Source organism: Callospermophilus lateralis, chromosome 14, assembly GCF_048772815.1.
Source record: "Callospermophilus lateralis isolate mCalLat2 chromosome 14, mCalLat2.hap1, whole genome shotgun sequence".
Taxonomy (NCBI): domain Eukaryota; kingdom Metazoa; phylum Chordata; class Mammalia; order Rodentia; family Sciuridae; genus Callospermophilus; species Callospermophilus lateralis.
The window spans coordinates 91,040,959-91,068,520 of record NC_135318.1 but is presented as its reverse complement, the minus strand read 5'-3'; the positions used below and the strand labels follow the sequence as shown (position 1 = coordinate 91,068,520).

The 27,562-nt window shown below is 49.8% G+C and overlaps 1 protein-coding gene across 1 annotated transcript; it reads left to right on the top strand.

The window, feature by feature from the left end:
• On the top strand, positions 1 to 27,455 carry LOC143379860 (uncharacterized). Its single transcript, XM_077105172.1, has 11 exons — positions 1 to 292; positions 15,119 to 15,306; positions 16,793 to 17,001; positions 17,238 to 17,440; positions 18,482 to 18,596; positions 19,904 to 20,019; positions 20,186 to 20,416; positions 21,500 to 21,614; positions 23,909 to 24,006; positions 24,173 to 24,289; positions 27,288 to 27,455. Exons 2-11 carry the CDS (start codon positions 15,245 to 15,247, stop codon positions 27,291 to 27,293), a joined length of 1,272 nt encoding a protein of 423 aa, XP_076961287.1. The 5' UTR covers positions 1 to 292; positions 15,119 to 15,244; the 3' UTR covers positions 27,294 to 27,455.
• The last annotated feature ends 107 nt before the right edge of the window (positions 27,456 to 27,562 follow it).

Sequence of the window (27,562 nt, the reverse complement as noted above, 5' to 3'; positions counted from 1 at the left end):
AGCTGCTCCCGCTGCGCTCTCGGGACTGCGAGCGCTGGGCACCGGCGGGTCTGCGGTTTCCCACGAGCAGCCGCCGCCGCCGCCTCCTCCAGAGCGCTGGGCCCGGTGCGGCCGGTGGCCGCGGCGATGTGACCCGGGGCCCTCGAGCGCGGCCGGATCGCCGCGATGTGGCTCAAACCCGAGGAGGTGCTGCTGAAGAACGCCCTGAAGCTCTGGGTGACCCAGAAGAGCAGCTGCTACTTCATCCTTCAGCGGCGCCGCGGGCACGGCGAGGGGGGCGGTCGTCTCACCGGTAAGGCGCTCGCTGGGGTGGGCCGGGCCCCGGGCCTCGCTCCCTGCCGGGCCCGCAGCTCCCAGCCCGGGGCTGAGTCGCAGGTGGCGATTCCACGGGAGACACCGGGCCAGGACGGCCCTGCCTCGGGTTTGTTTCCTTTCTTCTCATTTCTTGTGCAAGCTCCCGAGGAGGTTGAGCCAGAGGGACTCGCGGGCTGGTGCATTTTCCCTGGTGAGGCAGGTGTCTTTGCCACCTGGCCGGGTGAGCACCTGGAGGTCAGACTAGGTTCCAGGAATTGGAGAAGAAACGCCAACTGGAGCTTGGCCACAGGGCGCGCGGGAGTGGGGACGGTGGGTGGATGCCCCCTGAGAGGACAGTGGACCTCTGTACTGGCTGCCAGGTGACAGCGGGGCCTCAGGGCAGGCCTGGACTTGGCCATCTGGACGTGGCTGAGGCTCCAGGTGGTGTCACGCGGTCAGGGACTCGAGGCCAGCTCATGGTGAGGCGCAGCTTGGGAAGTCTGGTGTGTGGGCCTGGGACTGTCTCTTCTTGCCTAGGGGAAACTGAGGCAGTGTGATTCCCAAGCTTATGATCTTAGCAAAAATAAGCATAGGTTCCACCCCTTCACTGTCTTCTGAGGAATGATAGGAAAAACAAAACAAATCAACAAAAACCAAAACCAGACAAAGAAACCTCAGGCTTGTGAAGTTGATGAAAAACAAGGCTTTTTTTTTTTTTTTTTCCTAAAAGTTATGATCCAAAGCTTTTGGAAATTGAGGCCAGCTTGCATTTGCTAGAATGTCTGTTTAAACAGATCAATGAAGGAAAATTCGGTTGTACTTAGGGGACCTATCTGAAATTTTCCAGTTGCAAAATCTGAATAATAGTGACCTTTTGTCACAGCCTTCCTACAGAGAAAAGCAAGGTTGGAAAAGTCAAAGGACCAGGATTGGGTTCCCAGGTTAACTGTTCATGACTCATGGGCCAGTCTGGGGAAGGCTTTATCCAGGTCTTGTTAAGTAGGGGAAATGGACCAACATGACAAAACCAAAAGTTCAAGAGGAATTACCTCTGGTAATTTAAGCTCAGAGAAAGCTGGCAGCTTGTTTTGTTAGAGGAGGGAGACTTGACAGAGACCCCAGGAGTGGGTAGGAGTTGGCAGGATTCTAGGTGGAAGGGGCGGTGGAGGGTTCTGGATGGAAGTGGGGTGAGGCAGTGGGGGATCAGTGGTCCTGGTGGGTAGCAGATGTAGCAGGAGGCAGGAAGCCATAGGGGCCTGGGAGGGACTCTGAGCTGCGCAGTGGTGCCTAGTACCCTGGCCCTTGGGAAATGGAGCTTGGTGGAGCTTTACAGGGCCCAGCAGAGGCAAAGAGGCTGGAGAGGGGTTTGTGCCCTGTTCACTGATGGTAGTGTATCTTAATTTATGGTGCCTTAAGTAGGGTACCTGGTTTACAGTAGTCAAGGGTGAGTATAGGGCTTGGAGATTTTCAAAGTAGGATGCACAGGACGATTGTCCTACACATTCTGTGTGCTGCTTTAAGAAAGATCTATGAGGGCAGATGAATGAAGGCCTGTCGCCTCCAGGTTATCCACATCAGGCAGGCTCTAGATGTGGAGGGCAAAGCTGCTCGTATAGTACCTGGTTGTGCTTTGCTTCAGGCCCTCTTGTTTCTGACTCTGGTGTCCAGGGTCTACCTGTAATGAATTCTGTCTGATATGGACCCCTTGCCCTTGCATTGTCTAACCAGGCAGGTCTCATGTTGTAATAGCCAGGCTTTGGTCTTTCTTGGTTTGAACTTGCTGTGAATATACAGAACATTCTTTTTTTTTTTTTTTTTTTTTTTTAAGAAAGAGTGAGAGAAAGGAGAGAGAGGGAGAGAGAATTTTAACATTTATTTTTTAGTATTTGGCGGACACAACATCTTTGTTTGTATGTGGTGCTGAGGATCGAACCCGGGCTGCACGCATGCCAGGCGAGCGCTACCGCTTGAGCCACATCTCCAGCCCCAACAGAACATTCTTAAAGGCAACAGTAACAACAATGAGAGAGAGAGAGAGAGAGAGAGAGAGAGAGAGAGAGAGAGAGAGAGAGGGAGAGGAAGATAATTTGCTTTATTTCTTAGAGACCCAGAACCACCTCCTGTTGATTGTGCAAGGATGACATTTCCTATGTAGCCTGATATTGACCTTTGAGCATTTAGCCCTGAGGCAAGTGGCATGGCTGTGTCAGGTGAGCCACCCAGACCTACAGTATCACCGTTGTGCTAGTCTTCCTGGGGCCACTTATGGATGCTGTAAAGTCAAGACTGATTGGCCACAGGGCAGCTTCATGTTGGTGGTTTTAGGAAAATATGGAAATCCAATGTGACAGACTTTTGGCAACTTAAGAGTTTAAAACTTGGATTTAGCTTATGAAAATAGTGGGAACTGAATTAGAAAAAACATTGTGACCGATTAGTTTTTTTTTTTTTCATTGCTGGGGATTGAACGTAGCATCTCCAGCAAGCAAGGAAAGCACTCCACTACTGAACTACATTCCCAGTCCTTTTTTATTTTTTGCTGTAAAGTCTCCCTAAATTGTCTGGGTTCTTTGAAGTTGTGATCCTCCTGCCTCATGCTCCTGAGTAGTTAGGATTGTAAGATTGTGCTTCCATTCTGGGTTACTGTTCTTTGGAGGCAAGCAAATGGAGGGAGCAAAGAAGGGTTGGAAATAAAATGTGAGGGTGCAGTAATCAAAAAGTATATTTTTTTTGAAGGGCTAAATTTGCTCTCAGGTAGAAGTTTAAACATAAGGTCTGAAGTCTACTGTGATATGAATTACCCAACTTCAGAAATATAAGTTTTTATTTCATTGAGGATTATCACTTGCCAATCTACTTACACACACACACACACACACACACACTCATTATACACCTCTCAGTTTTATTTTTCTCCATAACTTTTTTACTTTCTAACATGTAATATACTTACATATTTTCTTCATAGTTTTTCTAAACTTAATTACCTATTTCTGAGGGCAGGTATTTTATCTATGATGATGCCTAGCATATAACATATGCTGAGTCAACATTTTTCAGGGCTTTTTTTTCGTGTGTGTGTGTGTGTGTGTGTGTGTGTTTGCTTCTAGGTTGAACCCAATTTCAACCCCCCCACTTTTTAAAATTTTAGACAAGGTTTTGTTAAGTTGCTTAGGGCATTGCTAAAGTTGGTGAAGCTGGCTTTGAACTTATGTTCTTACTATCTCAGCCTCTTAAATTGCTGGGATTACAGGCATGTGCCAGCACATTTTTATAGGTGCATTATAATTATATATACTAGTGGAATTTGTCGTTACATATTACTACATGCGCACAGTGTACCAGTATAAGTTGGACCATATCGTTCCCCAGTATTTCTCCTTTCAGTAAACACTTGTAGGATGAAGAGATGGATGAATGCATATATAAATGATAGATCTCACTTTTTCCTTAAAGTTGGATGGGTGCAGAGGCCCAGCTTTTACCAACTGAGGCTGAGCTGATGGAATGGAACAGTAATATCCCCTGTCTCCTCTCTGCTTCCTGTTTACCTGGCAGTCTGACCACTGTGGGAAGCGGGAGGGGTGGGGGGTGGGAAACAGAGTCCTTCTCCTCCTCCATCTCTCTCTCTCTCTCTCTCTCTTTTTTTCCCTTGTAGCTCCTGCTTTTGAGGGGGCGGGGAGTATTGTGAGCACTATGGCATTGACTTCTCAGGTGGCCAGGCACAGACAGGCTAACCTTGCCGTCTCTTGGAACCTCTTTCTTTTTCTTTAATTTTTAAATTTTTAATTTTTGGTGCATTGTAGTTATAACCAACAGTGGGGTTCATTTTGACATATTCAAAGATGCATAGAACATCGTTTTATACATTTCAATCCCTAGTACAGTCCTCTTCCCTACCCTTCCTCCATACTATTAGTCTTTTAATTTTTTATATTTATTTATTTATTTGTGGTGCTGGGGATTGAACTCAGGGACTTGTGCGGATTGAACTCAGGGCTTGTGTACGTGAGGCAAGAACTTTACTAACTGAGCTATATCCCCAGCCCCTTAAATTTATTCTTAATTGGTCCATTATAGTCATATAAAACTGGAATGCCTTGTGATATATTCACAAATGCACATGGTATAATTTGGTCCATGTTATTTCCCAGTTCTTCCCCCTTTTTCTCCCCACCTCCTCATGCTTGGTCCTCTGCTTCTGCTTTACCGCTCTTCCTCGTATTCTTGGGAGATCCCCTTTTTAATTCCTTATTTTGGGGGGTGGGGGTGTTGGGGAGGGCAGGAGGGAGACCTGACTGGAAAAATGCAACCCGGGGCTCTGGGCAGAACTGAGACTGCCACCTCGCCCTCAGGTTGGAGTGTGGTGTGTTCAGTATTATGAGGTGTTTCCAAAGTTCTGTAGACAGAAGCAATTTTGCTCCACTGGGAAGGAAGTACAGTTATCCAGTGTTCACAGTCTCCAGCCCGTGGGAATATTTCTTATAAATGTTCGGTCTGCTCGGAGAGAACAAAGAGAGGGAGAAGTTAGTGTGTGGGAGGCAGTGGACAGAAAGAACACCCAGGCCACAGCCCTCCCTCCCCAACAGCTCTCTGAAGCTCTTCACGATGGGATAAGTGTAACTCTAAAGACCAAATATCATTGTTCAGATGTGCCTTCTGAAGGATTTTATTTTTCAGTGTCCGATTACGTGTATGCCTGATGCCTGTATAATCTTGCAACTCTTTGCCCTAAGAGAATGGCCACTGTGAAGTTATAACATGAATCAACTATTGATGTTTGCAGAAAGCGTAACTTCAACCCTCATTCTCATCATTGCATTTGAACCAGTGATGGGCTAAACGATTCCCTAAACAATTAGGGTCAAGGGAGGAAGATGGTGTAGTGGAAAATTGTGGGTAATGCTGGCTTTGAGTCAAGGTGAGGCTGTTGGTTACAAATCTGGATTGAGAGGCCCGGGGCTCGTTTACTCAGTTCTTGGCGCCTTAGTTATGACTCGGCCTCAAGATGGGGCGATGCTGACAGTTGCTCTGGAGGGTTAGAAACTGTTCCCCATTAGGCTTTGCCATTTTTTTCTTTCCACTAGGAGTGCATGAAGCTTCCAATTAAAGTAAAGTTTAGAATTAAACAATAAACATTGAGAGCATAACTTGTGCTTGGCATCTGGTTGGTTTGAAAAAAGAAAAACGAAGTAATATTTAACAAAGGTGAATGACATGAGGGCTTCTGGGAATAAAGATGTAAAGAAGTTTGTGTTGTAGTGAGGGACACAAGAAATAATCATTTATCTAATAGAAAGTGTGTGTTTCTCAAGTATAATTAAAAGATTAAATATTTAAAAGCACATTGGGTTAAGTATTGCCCAATGGCCAACTAACGGGCATTTTGCAAGATTTGGGTACTGGGCTTCTTTGACCATATAAATAGAGAACTTCACCTGGCATTTATTCATGCGTTGATTATACAGCCCATGCTGTGCCTAACGTGAATTGTCTTCTGCCTTTGGAGTCAGGTCCCCAAAACTAGGGGCTTCCTGTGAGCTCCCAAGCCTGCTCAGGATGACTTTGTCAGAAGGCTGGAAACTGGTAGAGCCCAGCATGCTGTTGCTTTTGTTAGCTGGTTTTGTAACCAGTTAACAAAACTAACAGGGGTTCTAACCTCCAGCAGGACTGGAGTCCTGCTCAGGTAGCTGCATTTGTTGGTGCCTTTCATGTCAACCAGTCTTTGGCTCCACACCACAGCTGGGGGCCTTGTGCAGGAGTCCCAGGTGTTGGCTCTGAAGTCTTCCTTGCTTTGGTCTTGTTTCCCCAAAGCACCATAAGGAAGAAATCACAAATAAAGGAAGTAGTTTGAATTTAGATGCACAAAACTGAAGAATGCAATGGGTAAAATAAGTGATACACCTTTAAGGACTGATAAACCTTTAAGAAACACTTTGAGGTTTCCGAGAATTGTAGTTAATGAGAGTGTAATAGAGGCCCCGTATCTGTAATTAGACAATCAAAGGAGGCATACACTGTGTCACTCCAGGACATCATAAGCGGTACAGATTGTGTACCTCTTATGTGGGTAGCAAGGCTAGTTCTTTCAGTCTGATTGGGACTCCTTGAGAAGAGTGGAAACCCTGGGTTAACCCTTTGTGGTATCTTTTAAAGAATTTATTTCCTAGCAGCCAAGGAGCAAGGGTGTTATGATTGTGACTCCACATTCTGGTGGCAGTGGGTGAAGGAGGAATTCGTTGAAAATGATTGTAGTAAACCTGACAGTATTCCAGCAGATTTTCTCTAGTTTTGAAAACTCTTCTCGGTTGTATTAAAAAGCAGCCATGAACATATTGTCATGCTCTTGGAGTCGCAGGAGCTGACCCTGCCTGGGTCTCAGGCTGCTTCTCCTCCGCCTTCTGCTCTTAGGTACGGACCCTCCAGTGGCAGGCAGGTTTCTCTGCCGGGACTTTCACCAGCTGTCCCCTCTGCATCAATGTCCTTGTCTCCCCGGCTGCCCAGCAACTTCTCATTACCCTTGGATCTCAGCCTGAGCTCCACTTCCTGGAAACCTGCCCCTTCCCTTGCTCTGAAGCCTGGTCACCTGATCCTCTTGTACTGCCTTCCACTTTGTTTTATAGCACCTGCCACTCTTTGTCTGGTGGCAGCTTTTGGTAGCTTTATCTGATTAGAGAGAACCAGAGCAGGAGCTCTAGGAGAGAGGTCCCAGGTCTTTGTCCTTTCTGTTCTGCCTCCAGCACCAGAATAATGGTTCTTGATAAATATTTGTTGAACTCACAGGTATCTAAGTGGAATGGAGAGACGGGAGCCTGTGCAGTCGAGATGTTGAACCTCAGCCTGGAAATGGAATCATGCAGAACACAGGAAGAAGTAACACAGACTGTTCTTCACTTTCTCAGGCCAGCGCTGTAAGGACCAGCGGTAGCTTCTTGGCTGATCCAGCCCAGCTGTTAGAAATACTCGTTGTTGGTACCCTTCCTGTCAACGATTCCATCAGAGCCAGAATCATCCCCCCTGTACATCAGCAGCCAATTAACAGCTTTGCCAATTTGAGTCATTTGTATCCCTGAGCATTTGATGGGTCATTTGTTCTGCTGGATTTTATTATTACTTTTTTCCTACCTCCTTCTCTCTACTTAAAAAAAAAAAAAAAAAGGGTGGCGGGGGGGGGAGTCAACAACAGAATACACAGCACCCTAATAAGATTTCCTTATGACAGGTATGGCATTTTGTGGCTGGTTTCTAATATGAAATCTTCCATGTGCATAAGAGTATGTGCTATGAATGTAAAGTGTAAATAACAGAATGAACACGATATGCCTGCCACCTGTTACCAAAAAACACAAAACAACAAAACAGAATTCTCCATGCCTGAGAGACCCCTTCTGTTTCTCTGATCATGTTTCCCATCTCTGCCTTGTGGGAACCATGCTCCTGAATTATACTGCCTTGCTTTTTTTTTTTTTTTTTTTTTTTTTTGGAAATGGGGATTGAACTCAGGGACACTTGGCCATCCCCAGCCCTATTTTGTATGTTATTTAGAGACAGGGTCTCACTGAGTTGCTTAGCGCCTCTCTTTGCTGCGGCTGGCTTTGAACTCACGGTCCTCCTGTCTCAGCCTCCTGATCTGCTGGGATTCCAGTGTGGCCACCTTGCTTTTCGTCGTGTTTTAACACACTTGTAGGTATCCTGACTTGATACATGGGTTAGTTTTGTGTGATCTTGTAACTTTATATAAGGGGGCTCATACTTCATACTTCCTGTACTTTCCGGTAGCTTGGTGAGCCTCCCCTCTCTGAAGAGACAGCATGGCCACACATGAAGCTGTGGTTCATTCATTTCCATCACTGCGCAGTCCACTGACTGGATATTCTGTGACGTGATCATTCATCCTCCTGTCAGGGGGTGTTTGGGTTCTAGTTGTTATTGTCTTTGCTCTTACACCTGATGGTGCTGTGAACATCCAGGTAGTGTTCAGACCTGTAAAGGTTTCTCTAGAGAATACGTCTGAGTGACCTCACTGGGGGTGTGTCAGTCAGGAAGGGCTGGAAACACCTCAACACAGGGACTTCCTTCCTGCTGTGCATCCCGCGAGGTCAGCACAAGTCTCCTTGTGTGTTGGGCTCTCAAAGATGGGCCAGTAAAGGCTTCACTTCCAGAGCTTCCAGGGAAAGGCAACTTGGTGAATCTGGCTGTTACACTTCCCCCTGAAGCAACACACCCCTTCTGCTTAACAAAAGTTCCGTTGGCCACAGCAGGTCACATGGCCACGTGTAACCTCAGAGACCTGAGGACACACCATTCTGCCATATGCCTGGAGGGAGGGAGAACTGGAGCATTGGCCAGCAGTCCCAAGACTGGGCGGGAGGGTTCTGAATTTTCAGACCTTTTCAAGATAATTCTAAATGGTTTTTCCAAGTGAGAGAGCAGTACCCACGGATGTCGTCATCTCACAGAGTAGATATTGCCAGAGACAGTAGGGAGGTAGTGGCACATGAGGAAGGGAAGAGCTCTCAGGATGGGAAGAGGGCCGCTTCGAGACTCATTGGGCATGGCACGAGGCTGCTGGGTGTGGTGTTGGCCTGGGCCCACTGAGTGGGGCAGATCTGGGATCTGTGTCCCTGTACCCTCCTCTGTAGCCTGTGTTGGCAGCAGATCAGGGAATTGGGATCAGAAGTGTTCCCAGTAACACAGGCACCAGCCCCCAGAGTGTGTGCCTAGACCTTTCCCCACCTGGCCTGACTTAGTGCTTGTCTTGCCTCAGGGCTGAGACCCTACAGTCTCTGATGAGGGTGTCTGCAGTCCAGATCCACCCTGCATGGCCAACATGCTCAGACCTTCAGCTGGGTCCTAGGCTGCTGCAACCAAACCCTGTTAACTGGGTGGCCAACAACAGAGGACGTGTCTTCCGTTGAGCTCCAGAGGCTCAACACAGTAGGTGTTGGGCTGTCCCAGTGCCATAACCCCTCCGAGGTTTCAAGGGGACTGTCCCCCCAACTCTCCCAGCACTTGCCCACTCTCCGACTGTTGCCCACGATCTGTGGTTCCCATATGGGCATCCCATCCTGGCTCCAACCTCACATAGACTCTATCCCCAAGTCTCCCTGGTCTCTGGGTCCAGACTCCCCTCTTCCTACAAGAATGTAAGATATTAGATTTGGGCCTGGTTGATGCTGTGTTTCATTATGTGAGCTCTTAGCTTCATCACTGTACAAAGACTCTTTTTCCACATAAGTTTATACGACTTTTAGCTGGCTAAGAATTTTCGGGGAACACTTTTTCTAATGAGTACACTTTCCTTTCTTCAGATCACTCCCCACTGAGCCTTCTTCTCATCCTTGTCCTAGTTCCTTTATGGCAAGTTCCCTCCTTATGACTGAGAGGGCCTAGTGACCCCTGGATTCACACATTGTCTTTAATCACCAACACACTGCAGAATTCTCCATGGGACTGCGGTGTTTTGCATTGGAACCCACCCCCTGACCTCTAAAAGTGGTCTAGACAATTGGGTTGGCTCCCTCCCTCCCTCCTGAACCTCTTTGATGTCCTTTAAGTTATTCTTTTGGATTCCTTCCACAGTAGGCAAGTCCTTGGATCCCCTGCTCTTAAGTCTTCCAGCCTGAAGGTCAGATGTGTCCAGATGTTGAATTGAAGGATATCAGCTCCTAGAAGCCCTCATCCTGGCTGCAGTGTTTCCTCCCCTCAATGCAAAGCAAGAAAGTGCAGTTGACCCTGCACCCATTCTTCTGCATCCATGGTCCCCACCAGCTGGAAATCCAAACTATCAGGAAAGGAGTTGTGTCTCTCTGGACAGATACTTCTCTCCTCCTTGTTTCCTAGATCTTACAGTGTTACAGAGAATGACACTGCCCTTTCCTTGTATTAGGTGTCAGAAGTCATCTGGAGATAATGGAAGTGCTACAGGAAGAAGATATGCAGCATTTAGATGCAAATACTCTGGCATTTTTGTAAGAGACTTGAGCCTGTGTGGACTGGTGTTTTGGGCGGACTTTGAACAAATCTCCCTTGGATTTCTTGTAACATTTCTGGTTTCTGGACTTGGGAGTGTTCAGGACTTGTTTGTGAGTCAGCCTCATGGGGATGTGATAGGGGGGCAGTCGGAGCTGTTGTGCAGAACCTCAGTGATGGCTTGTAAGGCCACATGCAACACTGCAATCAGCAGCCGAGAAGGGAGCCCTCTTCTCCTGTGTTCAGCTTAACTCTTGTCTTATCCAAAATCATGACTTGTGAAATGTTACAGAAATGGACTCATGCCAAGAAGTTGGGATGTTCTGGGGAGCATGGGCTGTCATTCTATTCTGTCTCTCATTATAATGTGTTAGCGGGTGGGAACTTGAAGATTTGCTTAGGCCATGGATTCTCCTTCCCTGGGAAAGGGCTTCTCAAAGCAGCCCTTGTCCCTGTTTCACCTGCTTCCCCAGAAGGACACAACAAGAACATTCTTACAAGTTGGTCCCCGGTCTTGGTCTTCCAGCCTCCCAAGTTTGAGAAATAAAATCTGTGCTATGAATTACCCAGTGTCTTGTATTCTGCCATCACAACACAAACTATGCTAAGATGAGTCAATCAGCAGTCTCCCACATGTTTACATTGTGGTAATTGACACCAAACATCCGTTTTGTAATTAAACCATTTTGGAGTACACAGTTGAGTGGCATTAAGCATGTTCATGTTGGTGTATAGGCGTCACCACCCTGCATCTCCAGAACTCTCGTGGACATACTCCTACCATCAATGCTGAATTCTAGTGCCCTTGAGGCCCAGGAAAAGAACATTGTACTTTATCTTTTTAAGAACCTGATAATTGAGAATCTGAGATAAGTGATTTCCTACAAAATTTGCCTTTCTCTGGACACGAACATTTTCAAGGGATGCAGTTCACCCCCACTCGTGGAGATACCAGGTCCACTGCCAACTCTGCGGGTGTTTCAGTTGCACTCTCAGTGACAGTGGTGACTGTGTGCACATGAGCTGTGTGTCCAGCTCAGATCCCAGGATCTAGGGTCTTTGGTTCCACGCAGCCTATAGGTTGCCTCCTCCTCCAGGTCTCTGCAGGCCAGTGGCACGAAGGCCCTGGGCCTGGTGGTTTCTTTAGGTGAGTGCAATATGTGTCCACAGTGTCGTGGGTCATGATGGACTATAAATAGAAGAATTGCCTGGATACTCCTAGGATCTCAGTGGGCTCAGCCTGTGTGCTGAGAATTGTTGTGACCTCCTAATTAATGGGCCCCCAGAATCCCAGAGGAAAGGGCAAGTCCAGAGCCATTGGAACCTCAGTGTCTTTGAGAGAGCTTTGGGGGTAAGGGCCGATTGATTTGATGACTCTGATGCAGAGTCATGTGCTTCGAATCCAGGTAGAGGTGCTCAGGAGCAGCCTGGGCTGGCACATGGGTTCCCCACCTCCACACCCATGGGACATCTTAGGGCTCTGAGAAGCACAGCAGCCTGACCACGTGAGGGCATCTGCTGTCTCTGCATACAGTGAGCTGGGTTTTCTTCACGTCTCTCAACAATTCCACATAACACCAGCTCTGAACCAAGAGTCCTCGGCACTTTAGTTGAGACTCCATCAGCTCCCACCTCTCTCTACCTGACAGAGCCCTCCTGGCTCCCTCTGTACTCATTACATTGAAGATGAAAACCTGGAGGGTGGGACTTCCCATCATCCAGAAGTTCCCAAACACGTTCCACTATGTCATTTGTTCCTGGAACCCAAATGGTTGGGGTGGGCCACAAGCACCCTGGCATCCATGTGTGGGAACCATGGTAGTATAATGAAGAAACAGGAAGGAGAGGGGTTGGACTGATCAGTACAGATGGCAGGGCATAGTACAGAGTGGAATGGAGAGTTCCCACCTGGGGTGATTGTTGTGATGTGCAGAAATGCTCTGCTGGTGCTGGGGTGCCCGCATGGTTTCCAGGGTCTTGAAAAACTACAGATGCCCACAGAGTGTTCTCAGATGCACATAGTGGGAGGCCCATTGCCCACTACGTACCTGTGGAAGAAGTGGGAGACCCCCTACTGTGTAGAGGTGCCATCTAGAAGGCAGCCTCACTTCTCTGAAAAACTTGATTGGAAAAAAGGGTATGGACCTGTGCCCAAAGGGCCATATATGCTCCTGGAAGTTGGTGGTGGAAATCGTTCTCCATCCATTAATCACTCCCTCACTCACTAATGTCCTTGTGTCCTTGAGAAAGGCTCTCCCTTTCCTGGTTTTCCTGAATAGAAATCCTCTTGCATCTTGAGTGAATAGGGTTATGCACTGTGCAGAGGGTGTTGGTCCACTGAGCATCTTAGAGACTGTCCTTTATGGAGCCTAATGATCCTCATTGGTGAATAAGGCCAGGGTCCTAACTGTGGTTAGTGTGAGGACACCATGGTTTCAGCAGAGGGAAAGAAGGACAAGGGAAACTCAGATGTCCCTTCATGGCCCCTGGAATTAGAGGACTTACCCCTTTGCACCTGGGATCAGGAGACCTCATTTCCTCGAGGACACGCACACTCAGACGTAAATCTTGAGTGTGCGTTCCTTTCTGGGGTCCAGGGCTGTTGTTAGCCACCAGGAATGACAGTGCTCTCCCTGCTGAGTGGAGCCATTTTTGCCAGGAAAGAGAGCCCATGGTCACGCCTTGTCCAAAGCATCCCACGCCAGGGACTCCCATCCCTAGCACTCCTGTCCTGAAAGGAAGCCACTCAGAGGCAAGGTGGGTCCAACCACCTCCCTTGTGTTCACTCATCACTGTGTTCCAGCAGTCACCCCAGTTAACAGTCCTGATGGGATTGGAAGTGGGTCAGAATGTCACCTTCATGAGCTCTACCCTGCTACAGCTGCAGTTCTGCAGTGGGAAAAACACAAAACCTCAAAACACATGCACATGAATGAAAAGAGCAAGAGCCAGAGCCCAAACAGGCCAGGTGTGGCAAAGACAGCTGGAGTGCCTAGGTTGGGACTCAGAATTATGTCAGTGGGGTGGCATTGTGCTGGCACCAGCATGATCTCAGAGAGCCAGCCCTGCTCATTTTTGGGAGCAGTGTGTTGGGGAAGGCAGCAGAAATTGAGAGGCAGGATTGAGTTTGGCCCTAGGAGGAAGTTGGGTAAAAGGCCAGTGTGAGTTGGAGGGCCTGGGCAGATAGAGAGAGGCCAGGGCACAGCCCAAAGCCTAGAGACTGCACTTGATGTCCGGGGTTGTGAAACACCACCTCCCCTCTTACTCACAACTGAGAGCAAGAGGCATTGATAAGTTCAGTTTGTGTGCGGCTGCATCCAAGGTGGCTCGGCTAGGCACCTCTGTTTCCTCTTCTCAGGAGGCTGGGAGTCCAGGCTCCACTGAGGCTCGGCTGGGAGGATCAGAGTCTGAGTTTATGCCTGTGTTCCTGGTGGGATCCGTGTTGGCTGAGCCTCAGTGTTTTTGTAATGAGAGGATGGGTGACTGTCATGTCTTTATCCCAGGACACACTTGCTAAATGGATTTGTTTGGTCTGAGGAGGAAAGAGAGAGAGGGGAGTGGTGCTGGAGACAGGGATGCAGGCAGGGGTCATGGACTTGGCATAACTCAGTCTTGGAGATGATATCCCATCACCTGTAGCCACTTCAATTCCCATGAATCCAGAGGCTGAACCCCTTGAGGTGAGGGGTGAACTGGTTCTGGGCAGCAGGATGCTGTGGTACCTCGGAGTCTCTGTGAGACCCCAACACTAGACGCACTTGGCCCTTTTGAAATCTTAGGAGAAGCCTTGGGAAGTTGTATGGCAGAGGGGAGCAGCCTCTGCATCTCAGTCACCTCCAACTTGCCATGGTGTAGAGTGGGAACTGCAGCCCGAAGGGACGGACATTGGCCACGTCCCTGTGTGGGACAGAGGCCTGATTGAGTTAGGGTACATTCTCTGTCTCTCTCCTTCTTGTGATTGTCCCATCTCTACATTTGTGCTTTAGCCACCTGTGAGTCCCATCTCTGGTTTCAGAGAGAATAGAGGGTGTTATGGGCCAATAGACACAATAAACCCTAGAGATTAGATGCTACCCTACTTTCCAGAAAAGACTGGGCACACCATGAGTTGCACAATGATGGGACCAGGGTCCAAAAGCTGCTGAGAGGGAAGGACTGGTTGTGAATGCACTTTTGAAGGCTCCAAGCTGGAACTCTCGTGGCACCAAGCAGGGCAGATGCTGGTGGGGGTATTTGGGTAGTTGTTGGTGAACACATGCGCACCTTATATGGGTAGGCATGGAGGAGAAATCAGCAGCCCATAGGGCTTTTGAAAGTTGTCTTATGTGAAAAGAGGGTCAGGTATGGGCACAGGAAATGACATCATTGCCTTGACAATGGATCAAACAGAACATGGAACCCTGGTATCCAGGCACCCACCTCACTGACCAAGCCATCCAAGCTCATTTGGTTGGAGCCACTGGAGTGAGAAGGATGTTCTCCTGTGGTTGCAAACAATGCCGAGCCTCAGGCTCCCAGGAATCTCAGGGGGGCCAACTAGCCCTTTTGTGGCTACAGTGGGTGAGGCTTCAACTTAGACGCCAGAGCCTCTGGCAATTGTCACAGAGGAGCTCAAGAGAAACAGTGAGTAGCACAGGGCAGGTGAGCCCAGCAGGCCCTCTAGTCTGATCCCTGATGAATGGCCCAGGACTCCTATTCTGACTGTGTGTGTGTGTGTGTGTGTGTGTGTGTGTGTGTGTTTGTACTGATGGGAACTGTCCCATTGTGCTTTGACTCTAGTGTATTCGCACAAGTCATTTTTCTGTTTGTCACCATTTCCATTTTGAACCCACCATTCTTGGTCCCAACCCAGGGTGAAAATGATCAGAACACGGAGGAGCCCTTCAGGGTACAGAGCCTTGAACCTTACAGGCAGGACCAGCTTAGGAATGAGCTCCTGCCTGTCATTTGTGGGAGGAATCTACATTTCAGCAGCAACATGGGGTTCATCTCCTGGGATTTCATCCCCACCCAGCAGGTGCTGGATCTCTTGTTCCCAAGGTAAGCACCAGACCACCAAGCCCAAGTGTGTAGCCCCCTCATGCCTGGGTCTTGGGGCTGCCATGTACCTCTCAGGGACCCAAAGGTTTGTGATCCCTAATGAGATAGAGGACCACACTCATAGTGGAATGTCAGTCCCGAATGGGACGAGTCCTGGAGGTGCCTGCCACAGGCTTGCAAGGGGAATGAACTCCCCCTCTCACGCAGAGAAACCATCCTGACTCCAGCTGATCCACAGAGGTCCATAGAGCAGTCCCCACACACTAGGCACCACAGCTCAATGGTGTTCGCTGAGCTCATTCCCAGGTGGACTCAGTGAGGCCAGGTGGTCTTTCTGGTATGATGTTGGCTTCGTGAAGAAAGTAGATCTGTGCCAGAGGCGTCTCAAAACTCGGGCCTTGGGAAAAGCACTTTTGGGTTAATAAAGACATGTTAGTATACATAGTGGGATAAAGCGTCCTAGCTGGGACATAGCTGGACAGGGGCTTTGGACATGGCAGCTCCCACACCCAGGAATATGTGGGAATCAGCAGTTTGGGCTCATTCACTGATGAACATGTAGAAAGCACCCACTGTGTGAAGACATGTTTCCAGTCACGTTTCACAATTCAGTGAAAAATGGGGTGCAAATGACTGCCATTGTGTCCCTTTTCATGGGGGTCAGCCTAAAACCGTAGGTGCCATGAGTACATATCCTACATGAGACTGCATCCCTGACTCCATGAGGCATAAGTGCACGTTGTCCTCTTCAGTGAATATGGTGGACCCCTGGACCAACTTCAACATGGAATGGGCTTGGGGTCAAGAGGGTGGGCTCCTTGTTTCCGGAATAGGGACCTGCAAGGTGATTTGACTTGGGAAGGCTGAGGAAAGACTGCTCTCCCCAATTCTGTTTTCTGCCTGCAGTGTAAGGTGTGGGGCTTCAACAGTAGGAGGGGTAAGGCAGGGAGTTGTAGGTGGAGTCATGGTCCTCTGGGGAAGCCCCTGGGACAATGGATCCCCACACACTACACCTCCCTGTCCTCCCCCAGGGCCACAGAGATGTGGCCTGCACTCATGGGAAAAGAGAGGTCCACTGCTACTCAGGGGGACTCAGTGAGAGCTCACAGAGAATGAGGTAGCATTGCAGCCCACGCCAGGGGAGGAGGTGTCTCTTGAGCCCTGAGAAGAGTGGGCAGGAGGACAGACACTCCTGGAAGGTGCATTCCAGGTTGGAGAGCAAGTAGCCAAGAGGAAGAAGAGTGTCAGGCCTGCCCAGAGGAGGGGAGAGCTGGTCATACCATGGATCTAACGCTCCTTCGTTGAAGGTTCTTTGTCTGTAGCGACCTGTCCTGTCCCTGCCCGTACAGCCACTGTGTCTTGTCTGAGGTGGACTGGTGTGTTCAGAACCAGGGACGGTTCAGGAGTGTCGGGTCAGAGGTTTGCTCTGGAGGCCGTGGCGAAGGCAAGGCCAGGGTTTTGCTGACTCCACACCTGCCTCCCACAGTGCCTCACCTTCCTTCTTGGGGACCTGGGTGAACTTCTACACCGAGGCTTCCCATCAGCCTCCAGGCTCGCTGAGTCTGCAGCTGCTGCTGCCATGCATGTGGCTCTTGCTGGTTGGCTTGTATCTGGAGCACCAAGCACACCGCCTCCAGGCCCCAACTGAAGATGGCATATCAAGCCAGGCAGAGCCAGAGAGCCAGGCGGACTGGGGTGAGTACCTAAGGGTATATGAGGAAAGGTCCGACTGTTGTCCCACTGCGGGGTGTCTGTATGCCTGGTGTTGGGCTGGAAATTAGGATAAGCCTCTGTCCACTCAGGAAGTGACCCCAGTGTGCAAAGAGGTCTTGTGTGGGCTAAGGGCCTGAGGTCTTCCTGGCAGCAGGGGTATTGTCTGTCTGTGCCAAGGTCAGGGCAAGGCAGCCATGTTGGCATCTTTTCTCCTCTAGCTACAAGCTCAGTTCCTGTCACGGCTCCTAAGCCAACCCCAGAGCCAGAGCCTTCTCCCTGGGAAGGGGCAGAGCTGGAGCCCAGGACATCAGGGGTCTCCACTCGGTATTCCTCACAGCCCCAGTACAATAAGCGGGTGAGAGGCAGATGCCTCATTCACGTCTACCTAGAAAATGAACCGACAAAGTATAAGAGCATCCTGGTGAGTGTTCGAGCAGGGGAGTCTCTTGGGAGCCCACACTGGGGAAGACCAAGTCCACAGCAAACACCTTGGACTAGGCCTGTCTTCTTGAACTGGAGCTTCTGGAAGGTCAGGAAGGAGAAGAGAAAGTGAGGAAGAAAGAGGCGGGAGAGTAGCAGCATGCCAGTTCTGGGTGGGAGTGGGCCTGTGTGTTTTGGGGTGTGCAGGTCAGAAGTGCAGGACTGAGTGCTGGGTTCAGAGGAGGTCAGAGAAATATCGAGAGTACAGGCCATCCTCTACTGATCTTGGTATTGAGGAGGAGTATATTGAACAATGGAGGTTGAAGCAGAGGAGTTGGCAGTCATTTTCTTGTGTGTGGGAGGGGACATGTTGCTGGTTGAAGGGAAGGGAGCCATTGTGGGATGATTAGGGTGGGTAGGGGCCCATTAGTGTCCTAGTTTGCATGTATGTGAATAGAGATTTAGCGAGTCTCTCTGCAGAATTTTCCTGGGCGTGGAGTATCCATCATGAGACTCTGGTGTCCACCTCCAGGGGAGCCATGTTGAACCACTGCACCTGCTGGGTCCGAACCTCCTGACACCCCAGCAAGCACTGACACTCTTGAGGCCAGCAACTTCCATGCCTGTCATTAAAGAGTCCTAGTATGTGTTGTGCCCTGGCTGTCAGGACCAAAGCACCTAGGGTTTGTGCCTGGTCCACACAAAAAATGCAGCTACATCCCAGACCAGAGCAGGGATATGGAAGTCCACTGAACCATTCCTCCCATCTTGATGGGACTAGAGTGTGTCTGTACAAAGCCTTTTGGTCCTTATTCCCTTGTCCCTATAGGGCATAGCAGGTTGAAGCAAACTCTTGTACCAAGATTGGCCTAGAAGCACATAGGAAGACCCCACATGATCACATGAAGGCCTCAGGTAGCAGGGTAACAAGATGGTGCCCTTGTGTTGAGAGCTCAGTTGTCTCTGATTGTCCTTGAGCACTGTCCTCTGGGTAGCTACTCCCAAATTCCCTCTCTGATGAGCTTTCTCCAACCCTGCTCAGGTGACCTGCCAGGACACGACTCCAGTCATCATCCGCAGGGCCTTAGATGCACACTTGCTCCAGCAGGAGGATCCAGAAAACTTTGAGCTTCTGCAAATTGTCTCGAACCATCAGAGTAAGTGGAACCATCAGAGGGTAGGGAGCAGTGAGTCACAGTGGGCTCAAGAAAACTGGGAGCCAAAACACAGTGTGCGTCCACCAAATGCCCAGGAAGAGTATGGTGGGACTTGTGCACAAGACAAAGTGTAATGATGGGGCATAAATCTGCAGGTCCTTCATGTTCCCCAGGGGCTGTGGACCTGCCTATCATGTGTTCTTTCCTTGGCCTGAGGAGGCATTGCAAAGCTATTATCCACGAGGGGCCAAGAAGAGAGGCTTCTTTGTCTTGTGTCAAAGAAGACAGACAACCACAGGGTGCCTACTTTGGCAGCCTTTCCTGACCTAGATGAGTACATGAGAAAAGCAGTTCAATGAAGAATCATTTCTGGCTTCCAATCTTTCTATTCATTGCAAACTGAGTTCACTTAGGACCAGAGGCCATTTCTAGAGAGAAGTGTGTGGTAGAATAGAACACTTCACGGCTTGTAAACTCTTCTTAGAGAGAGAGGGGGGGGGGAGAGAGAAGAGAAGAGAAGAGAAAGACAGAGAGAGAGAGAGAGAGAGAGAGGGAGAGAGAGGGAGGAAGAGGGAGAGAGAGAGAGAGAGAAGAAGAAGGAGGAGGAGGAGGCGGACGAGGAGGATCAGGAGGAGAAGGAGAAAAATGAAAATAAGTTGAAGGAGGAGACAATGAATAAGAAGGTCAAGATGACTATAAAAAGAAGCATGAGGAGAAGATGAAGAAGAACAAGAAGTATAACAATAAATTGATTAAAAATGTGAATGAGAATTATACTCATGAGGAGGAAATGCAGAAGTGGGGAACTCAAGAGATGGCACAGCCCTGCTGTGGACATCCTCCACCCACGCTCAACACACCTCCAAACCATACCCCTCAAATTAGTGTAGCCCTGTATGAGTGGATGAATCCACTGGCAAGGTGGAGGCACCCACCATCAAGTGCTTTTCCCCAAACCCACCTGTGATCATTGCTGCAGTGGGTAGAAAACCATTAACACATGAGTCTTTGGGGGCCAATCCAGATACAAAGTCTAGCTGTTTCTCTTTGGTGGGTCCAACGTGAACTAAGAGGTTCTGGGGTGCAAGGGGCTATTTCCTTGAAAGGTGATCCTGTAGTGGACCTCCTGTGCATAGAGGGTCCTCAGGGAGGAATCAGTGGGGAGTCTTTGGTGGAACAGTAGCTGGATTCGGGGGCTCTCAGGTCTGTGTGTGAGACCTGAGCTGGCAGAGGCTCTCAGCTGTGGGGATGTTGGGTAGTGTATTCCTTGAGTGTCACCTACCACGCCTCTGCCCCTGCCTCTCCAGAGCTGAGGATCCCTGCTGATGGGAAGGTATATTATGCCCTGGATGCCAGCGTGGATTACAACTTCCTGCTTCAGGAAACAGCTGCCAGCAAGTCGTTCAAGGTCAAGCCAAAGGAGGTAAACAGCCACCTTCTTCAGTCTTTACTCCTGGTGCCACTCCACATCCTCCAAGGGGACAAGAACCTCAGGTTCTGGATGGATGTTATAGAATGCCCATAGAGCCAACTGCCAGGCTGGGTGGGGTGCAGTTGCTGGGCTTTGCTGATGTTGTCATCCCCCACAGTTCTTGGAGCCTTCTGTGGCAGTGGCATCCGGGATCCCAGCAGCTGTGAGCAGCAGCTCTGCAGTGGCTGCAGAATCATTGCCCCAGGCCACCCAAAGCAATGAGTGCTGCATGAGGAAAGTCACCAATAGCAGCTCCTCACTGCTTCACTCCAGCGAGCAGGTGGAAGACAGCCGCTTTGTTCACGTCCTCCTAGAGGGACAGAGCCGGAGGGAGACAAAGCGCATCCTGGTAAGCCTGACAGCAGGGCTGCCTTCTGGGTGTCCACACAGTGGAAGGCAGGAGACACAGCCAACCCCGGGGCTGTGGTGGGAAATAAAGAAGAGAGAGGTCCATCTTAAGGGCTTGACCTGAGGAGGGAGAGCATCAGCATGCTCAGCTCCAGCGGTGAGTGGGCCTGTGTATTGTGGGTTTTGCAGGCCAGAAGTGCAGACGGAAGTGCTGTGGGCAGATGAGGTCAGAGAAATGTCCAGGGTGCAGGCTGCAGTGCCTAGAACTTGGTATTCTCAATGAGTGAGGTTGGAGCAGAGGAGGTGGCAGTGACTTGTCACATGGGTAGGAGGGGATGTGTTCCTGGTGGCAGGGAAGAGAACCTCCTTAGCATGACTAGGTGTGGGAATTTGGGGTTGGGATCACCTGGGGGGTCATGCCAAAGCTTCGGAATGTCAGCCTTTGCATGTATGTGAATAGGGAGCTAAAGGGGTTCTTGGCAGAATTTCTGTGGATGTGCAGTAGACACGCTAATGCTGCATGTGTCCAGCTGCAGAGGAGACATGTCCAGTGCCTGCCAGTGCTGAGTCAAGTACATCATTACAACCAGACCCGCACCGAGCTTCCAGAGGCCAGGGCCTCTCCAGGCTATCATGAAGCACTCAAGTGCACACTCTTGTATCTGAGTCTGTTTTGTGTAGTGGCAGTCAGGACCAAAATTTTCAGTGCATCTGCCTCTTCCACCCAGAAAGGCAGCCTGCATCCCAGAGCACACTTGGTGCGCAGATCCCTGGCCCATTGCTCTCATCTCAGTGAGTTGAGAGTGTGTCTGTGCATAGGCAGTTTGGTCCTTTGACCTGAGTGGAATGTGACTCCCCAGGGGGAGGGGAGATGGCAGGTACAGGCCGATATTTGTACCAGGATTGTTCTAGTAGCACATTGCAAGAACCCAGGGGGTATATGGAGGCCACACTCAGGTAGCAGGATAACAAGATTGTGCCCTTGTCTATGTAGCTGAGATTTCTCCTGAATGTTTGACCACAGTCTTCTGGGTAACTCCTCTAAAACCCATTCTCTGATGACATTTGTCCCACCCTGATCCAGGTGACCTGTCAGGAGACGGTGACGAGCCTCATCCGCAAGGCCTTGGACCAAAATTTGTTGCAGCATGAGGATGTGGACAACTTTGAGCTGCTGACAATGATGTCTGAGAATGAGAGTAAGTTGGACAATCAGACAGTGGGGAGAAATGATCCACAGTGGGCTCAGGATAACTCACAACCAAGAGAAAGTGGGCCTTGGCCCCAAAATACCAAAGTGTGGTGGGCCTGGTGCAGGAAACCAACTGCAGTGGTGGGCGTGTCCAAGGTGGAGGTGCTCAATGAGGCCCCAGGGGGCTGCTGGACCTCCCTAAATGTGTTCTCCCCTGGACCCGGTCTGGCAATGCAAAGCTAATATCGATGAGAGGGGCAAGGCAGAGAGAGGCTCAATCGATCATCAGTTTGGTTTATGGCTCACTGATAATGATGCCTTCAAATGAAGAGGAGGAGACCATGGGTCCTGATTGGATCAGCATTGCTATGGACAGAAGCAGCACAGGTCCCAATCCATGGCCAGGATATGAGAAGTCCTGCCTACTCACAAGAATGTCAGGATTGCAGCAACTGGGAACAGGACCTAGTGAAGAGGAAGTCAAGGCCAGGGGACAGCCTGTTTGGGTTCTTTTTGGAACAATTCCAAGTCCTCTGTGCCTGGGTGCCCATCTCCTGAAGGTATCAGAATGGCCAGGTTATTATTCATTCCAGCAATAAAGAAGGGCATCTGAAGAACAGAGGCCACAATGCTGAGCTATCCAAAATGCCAGTGCTCTTTCCTTTCTTGTAGCCCAACACTCCTAGCCTCCACCATCCCAGCCTGTCCACAATAGAACCCACCATCTTTGGGGCACGTAAGTGAGTTTTCCCATTTTCACACACCGCCTCATTTGGGTTGGCTCTGTCTTACACATGAGGAAGACTGTGGTGCAAGGAGCTGGGCAAGGGGCAGTGTCTGCGAATCTCAGGGACTTGGGAGGCAGCGCAGGAGGATGGGGATTTCCAAACAGCCTCCGAAACTTAGGGAGACCCTGTACCCAAGTCAAAAGGCCTGGGAATGGTCTCAGTGCTTACGTGCCTCTGGTTTTATCCCTGGTACGAAAATAAGCCAGTCGATATGGAATTACCAAACTGAGAATCTACAAAGGTGATTTCAGAAACAGACACTTTCAACCCAAGCATCAGTTGAGAGCAGGCTCCAGACCAGGGGAGGTTTGTGTGTAACAGACATCAAAATGGAGGACTACCGGGGGCCTGGAACCCACTAGGTGTGATGGCATCTATGCCTTATGGCAGGAGGGTGGCAGTGATGCTGGCCCTCTCCTAGATTTTGGAAACCTTGTTTTCATTGGGGAAGCTTTATGGAGGTGGAATCTATTTTAGCAATCCTGGTCCAGATGAGGTGCTGACTACCACAGGTAGAAGCCTATCCAGAATGCGGTGTCTGTTATTCAGTCTTTCCTGACTGTGACAATGACAAAGAAAGGAAGTCACTTGTCTTTGGTCTTGGTTTCACTCCGGGCCATTGATTGAGAACTGATTTCATCTTGGGGTTCTGAACAGAGGCTGCATCTGGGCAGAAGAGTGTGATAGATTTGAACTCTTCAGAGGACGCCCCACCATTGCCAGAGAAAGGAGAAGGAGAAGGAGGAGAAAGAGGACACTCCTGAGTGGGGAGAGGATCACACGATGAAGAGCAGGAGGAAGAAGAAGAAGAAAAAGAAGGAGGTGAACAGAAGGAAGGGTGGAGGGAGATACACAAGAAGAAGAACAAGAAGGAATCATGTAAGAACAAGAAAAAGACCCAGAAAGAACTACAAGATGATGCAGGACAGAAAGAAGAGCCAGAAGTAGAACAAGAACCAGAATAAAAGTACCAAGCAGACAGCTCATGATGAGAAACAAGGGGGAGGAGAGCGAACCTAGAAAACAGTAGAGTTCTCCAGGGCACCATCCTGCTGAAGTCCTCCCATGTCCATGCCCAACACACCTCTGATGGATACCACCTCTCCGCGTATTCATCCATGAGTGGATTCATCAAGGGCAAGTGGATGAATTCACCCATCATTCAATGCTTTCCTGAATGCCCATGTGTGAGCATGGCTGCTCTGGGGAGAAAGGCCTAAGCACAGGAGCCTTTGCCAATCCTGATTCAAAGTCTAGCAGTGTCTCTTTGGCAGATCCAACCTGCACTGAGAAGTTCTGGGGCCCAAGGTGCTGTTTCCATTGGTTTAGAATCCTGTACATCATCTTCTCCAGGGAAGAATCACTGAGGGAGTCTTTGGTGGCACTGTAGCTGGATAGGAGGGCTCTCCAATCCAGTGCAGGTTCGCCCTGGTGGAGACTCTCAGGGGTTGTGGGTGTTTTGTGGTATAATTCTTGAGTGCCACCTAACAATTCTCTCCACTTCGCTCTGCAGAAATCAAGGTCCCTGACCACTCACTCATGTGTATGTCCATGAATCCGGGAATAAAATATTTCATCGTGAAGAAACGCCCCCAGGTCAAGGGAAAGGAGGTAAACACCTACCTTATTCAAGCTGTACTTGTGCTGCCATTCCACTCCCACCTGAGGAAATAAGAAGCCTCAGCACCTGGACATATGTGCTAGAAGCCCAATGAGCCAACTGACAGGCTGGGGTGGCTTTCTGTTTCTGGGTTTGCTGATGTTCCATCTCCCACAGTTCTCAGAATCAACCTGCAAGTCCTCCAGGCCGCTTTCCCACAAGAAGGTGGGAGACACCTGCTTAATTCGTGTCCACCTGGAAACACAAAGTCCAAAGCTGGCCAAGACTGTCCTGGTAAGCCTGGGAGCAGGGGTGTCCCCTGGTGCTTACACCTGGGTGGGGAACAGACACTGGTCCAATACCATGGACTACTCATGCCCTCTTGAATTTGGAGCTTCTGGATGATCAGGAGGATAGATGGGAATCAAGAAGGGAGAGGTCAGTGTGAAGGGTTAGAGCTGAGATGAGGGAGAGCAGCAGCTTGTCCACCGCCATGTCTGAGGGAGTCTGTGTGTCAGATGGCAGCATCCAGTCCAGAAGAGCAGAGGCAGGTATGGGTGACAGATGAGAATAGGACAGGACCTAGGTTGCAGGTTCCCCTATGGGATGCTGACCTCTATGGAGGAGGACAGCAGTGTGAGGTTCTGCGTGTTCCTTGAACAAGGAGCTGAGAGGGTCTCTCTGCAGAGTCGATATGGTTGTGGAGCAAGCACACCAAATGTCCAGGTAACCCAATGAACACCGTTGCCGGATGAGGTGCCCTCCTGCACCCCAGCCAGCACTGAGCCTCTGGAGGCCACGAGCTCTCGTGGCTATCTTTCAGCACTCCTGTGTGTGGTCATGTTCCTGGGTCTGTTTTTGGCTCTGGCAATCCAGACCAAAGCCTCTAGGTTTTGTGCCTAGGCCATTCCCAATGCCGCCTGCATCCTCGGGCAGACCTGGGATCTTGGTGGCTATTGTCCCATTCCTCCAAACTTGTGGGATGAGATTGCATCTGTATGCAGGTAGTGGGGTCCTCTCACTTTGAGAGGAGTCAGCTCCACAAAGAGCAATGGCAGGCCCAGGAAGTCCTATGTACAAGGATTGGGCTAGTAGCCTATGGGAAGAGCCCACGCGATGAGCAGGAGGTCAGCCTCAGGTAGTAGGGTCATGGATGTTGCCCTTGTATTTAGAGTGGAGGTGCCTCCAGAATGCCCCTGCCCACTGTCCTTGAGTAGTCACTTCAAGGCCCATTTCCTGAAGGCCTGTCTCCCATGCTGCTCCAGGTGACCTGCCACGATAGGGCTCCTGTCGTCATCCGCAGGGCCCTCGAGCTACACTTGCTTGATCAGGAGAAACCGGAGGAATATGAGCTGGGCCAAATCATCTCTCACCGTCAAAGTAAGTGGGACAATCAGGTGGCAGAGAGCAAGGGTCAGGATGTGGACTCAGGTCAACTCTTAGCACCAAAGAGTAGTCTCTGACCCCCAAGAACACTCCAACAGGTATGTTGGGTTCGTGCACAAAGCCAACTGCACTTCTGCTGGTGGAAGGTCTCGAGGTCCAATGATATACCCCAGTGGATATTGTGGCTCCCCACCAGGTGCCCTCCCCTGGACATGAACAGGCATCCAAAGTTGACATCATTGAGGAGTGAGGAGGAAAGCCTCTTTCCAGGAGCAGTATGCTTCATGGTCTGGGATAGGAGTGGTTTCAGAGGAACATGGGAATGCATGGGCTAAAGATGGAACTGGCATTTTGTGGACTGAATCAGCAATATTGAAAGCCTTCTGTGTGATCAGAAAACCACTGCCTGGGCAGAGCATTGCCAGGATTCTAGCAAGCAGTAACAGGATGAAATTGGGAAGAAAACTCAGCCTGGGAGACAGCCTGAATCATCTATTTTTGCATAAATTCCATGGTCTTCTGCATCTGAGTCCACTTGCCAAGGAGTGATCACAATAGCCAGGTTATGACCCCTAACTAAAGTCAGATGAGGGCTTGCTGAGCACGTCAGCCACAAAGCTCATCTGATAATAATGCCAGTGCTTTTTTGTTGGTTGGTTGGTTGGTTTTTGTTAGCCAAACACCACAGCAGCCATTATCCCAGCCTATGTATGCTGAAGACCACCATCCCTATTAGTTCTAGGATCAATTGTCTCCTATCTGAATGTACTGTTATGTTAGTAGAGTCTATGGAAGAGGAAGTCTGTATGGGGCCTTGGTAGCCTTAGAAATTCATAGCAGAGATCCACACATCCAACCCAGAAGGGATGGAGAATAGGCTCTAGGTTAGAGGAGGGCGACAGGAAACACGTGTTCAGAGGAAGGAGAAGCGGGCTGTTGTATTCCCCCACTTGGGGTCATGGCACCACTGGACCATACACCATGTTGGAGGGAAGCAGTCCCTTTGCTGGTCTTTGGAACCATTGTTCTCAGTAGGGCAGCATTTGGAATGTGGCCTCCATTTTTGGAGTCTGGTCCACATGGAGGCGGGCTCCACCAATGCAGAAGCATGGCTCTAATGTGGTATCCGTGCTGGTCAGCCTGTCCTCACTGTGGCCATACTTGAGGAAAATAACTCAGAAGAGGAATCCTAGACCTTTTCTCCGGGTTTCATAGCTTTCTCTTTGGTTGTGCACTGAGGCTGTCCATAACGCTTTAGTGTGTGGCAGTGGAGAGCTCCTCAGTCCTTGCCAAACAGGGAGAGAGAGAACGAGGCTGGGAGAGAGGGAGAAGAGGGAAAGTCAGAGTAGAGAAGGAGGACCTCTACTTGGAGGATGAGGATACAGTGGAGCCAACAGGAACAAGGTACTATTGCCCAGGGCGCAACCCTGTTTAGGTCTTCCTCCAACCATACCCAACCTTTCTTCCAGTCCCTCCCACCTCCCAGTAGTGTATTCATCTTGAATGGGAATTTCATGATGACATCAGAGCACTCACCATCCAATGCTTCCCTCCAAACCCACCTATGAAGATGGCTCCTGTGGGGTCTGAATCTTCGGCACAGGAGCCTTTTGTGGGAGATTTCAGATGTAAATCTAGTGGAGTGCTTTGGCAGATGCAAGAGGACCTGGGATGTTCTGGAGTCCAAAACCTTTGGTAGGAACAGACATTAGGTCTGTTGAAGTGCTCTGCCTAGTTTTTCCTCAGGGAGGACTGTGGAGGCTGTCTTTGTTGGTATTGGTGCTGAATTGGAGAGCTCTCAGGTGTGTGGCTCAGGTTGTTTCTGGCACAGGCTCTCAGATGTTGGGGTGTCCTAGGGAGCACCTCCTGAGTGCCACCTTCTTTTTGTACACCCCTCTCTCCCTAGAGCTGAGGATTCCAGCGCAGGCCAACGTATTTTATGCAAAGAACCCTCACACAGAATCCAACTTCGTGCTGAGGAAAAGGAGCCTCTCCCAAAACAATGATGAGTGGATCCAGCCTCAACCTCCCTCTCGTCCTGCAAAGAAGGCTCCAGCCCTCCTGAGGATGCTTGCAAAACCATTCTGCTGCTGTGTGCCTGGGCGGGGCTGAGGCAGCCCAGGAATATTTACATTGATTACTATTTGCTTGGAAAGTTTGAACCTATAGTTTGCCATTGTC

Coding starts and splice junctions, on each gene's coding strand:
- LOC143379860 (XM_077105172.1), top strand. CDS start 15,245: ATGGGGTTCATCTCCTGGGATTTCATCCCCACCCAGCAGGTGCTGGAT. Junction 17,002..17,237: donor AGAGAGCCAGGCGGACTGGG/GTGAGTACCTAA, acceptor TTTCTCCTCTAG/CTACAAGCTCAGTTCCTGTC. Junction 18,597..19,903: donor AATTGTCTCGAACCATCAGA/GTAAGTGGAACC, acceptor CTGCCTCTCCAG/AGCTGAGGATCCCTGCTGAT.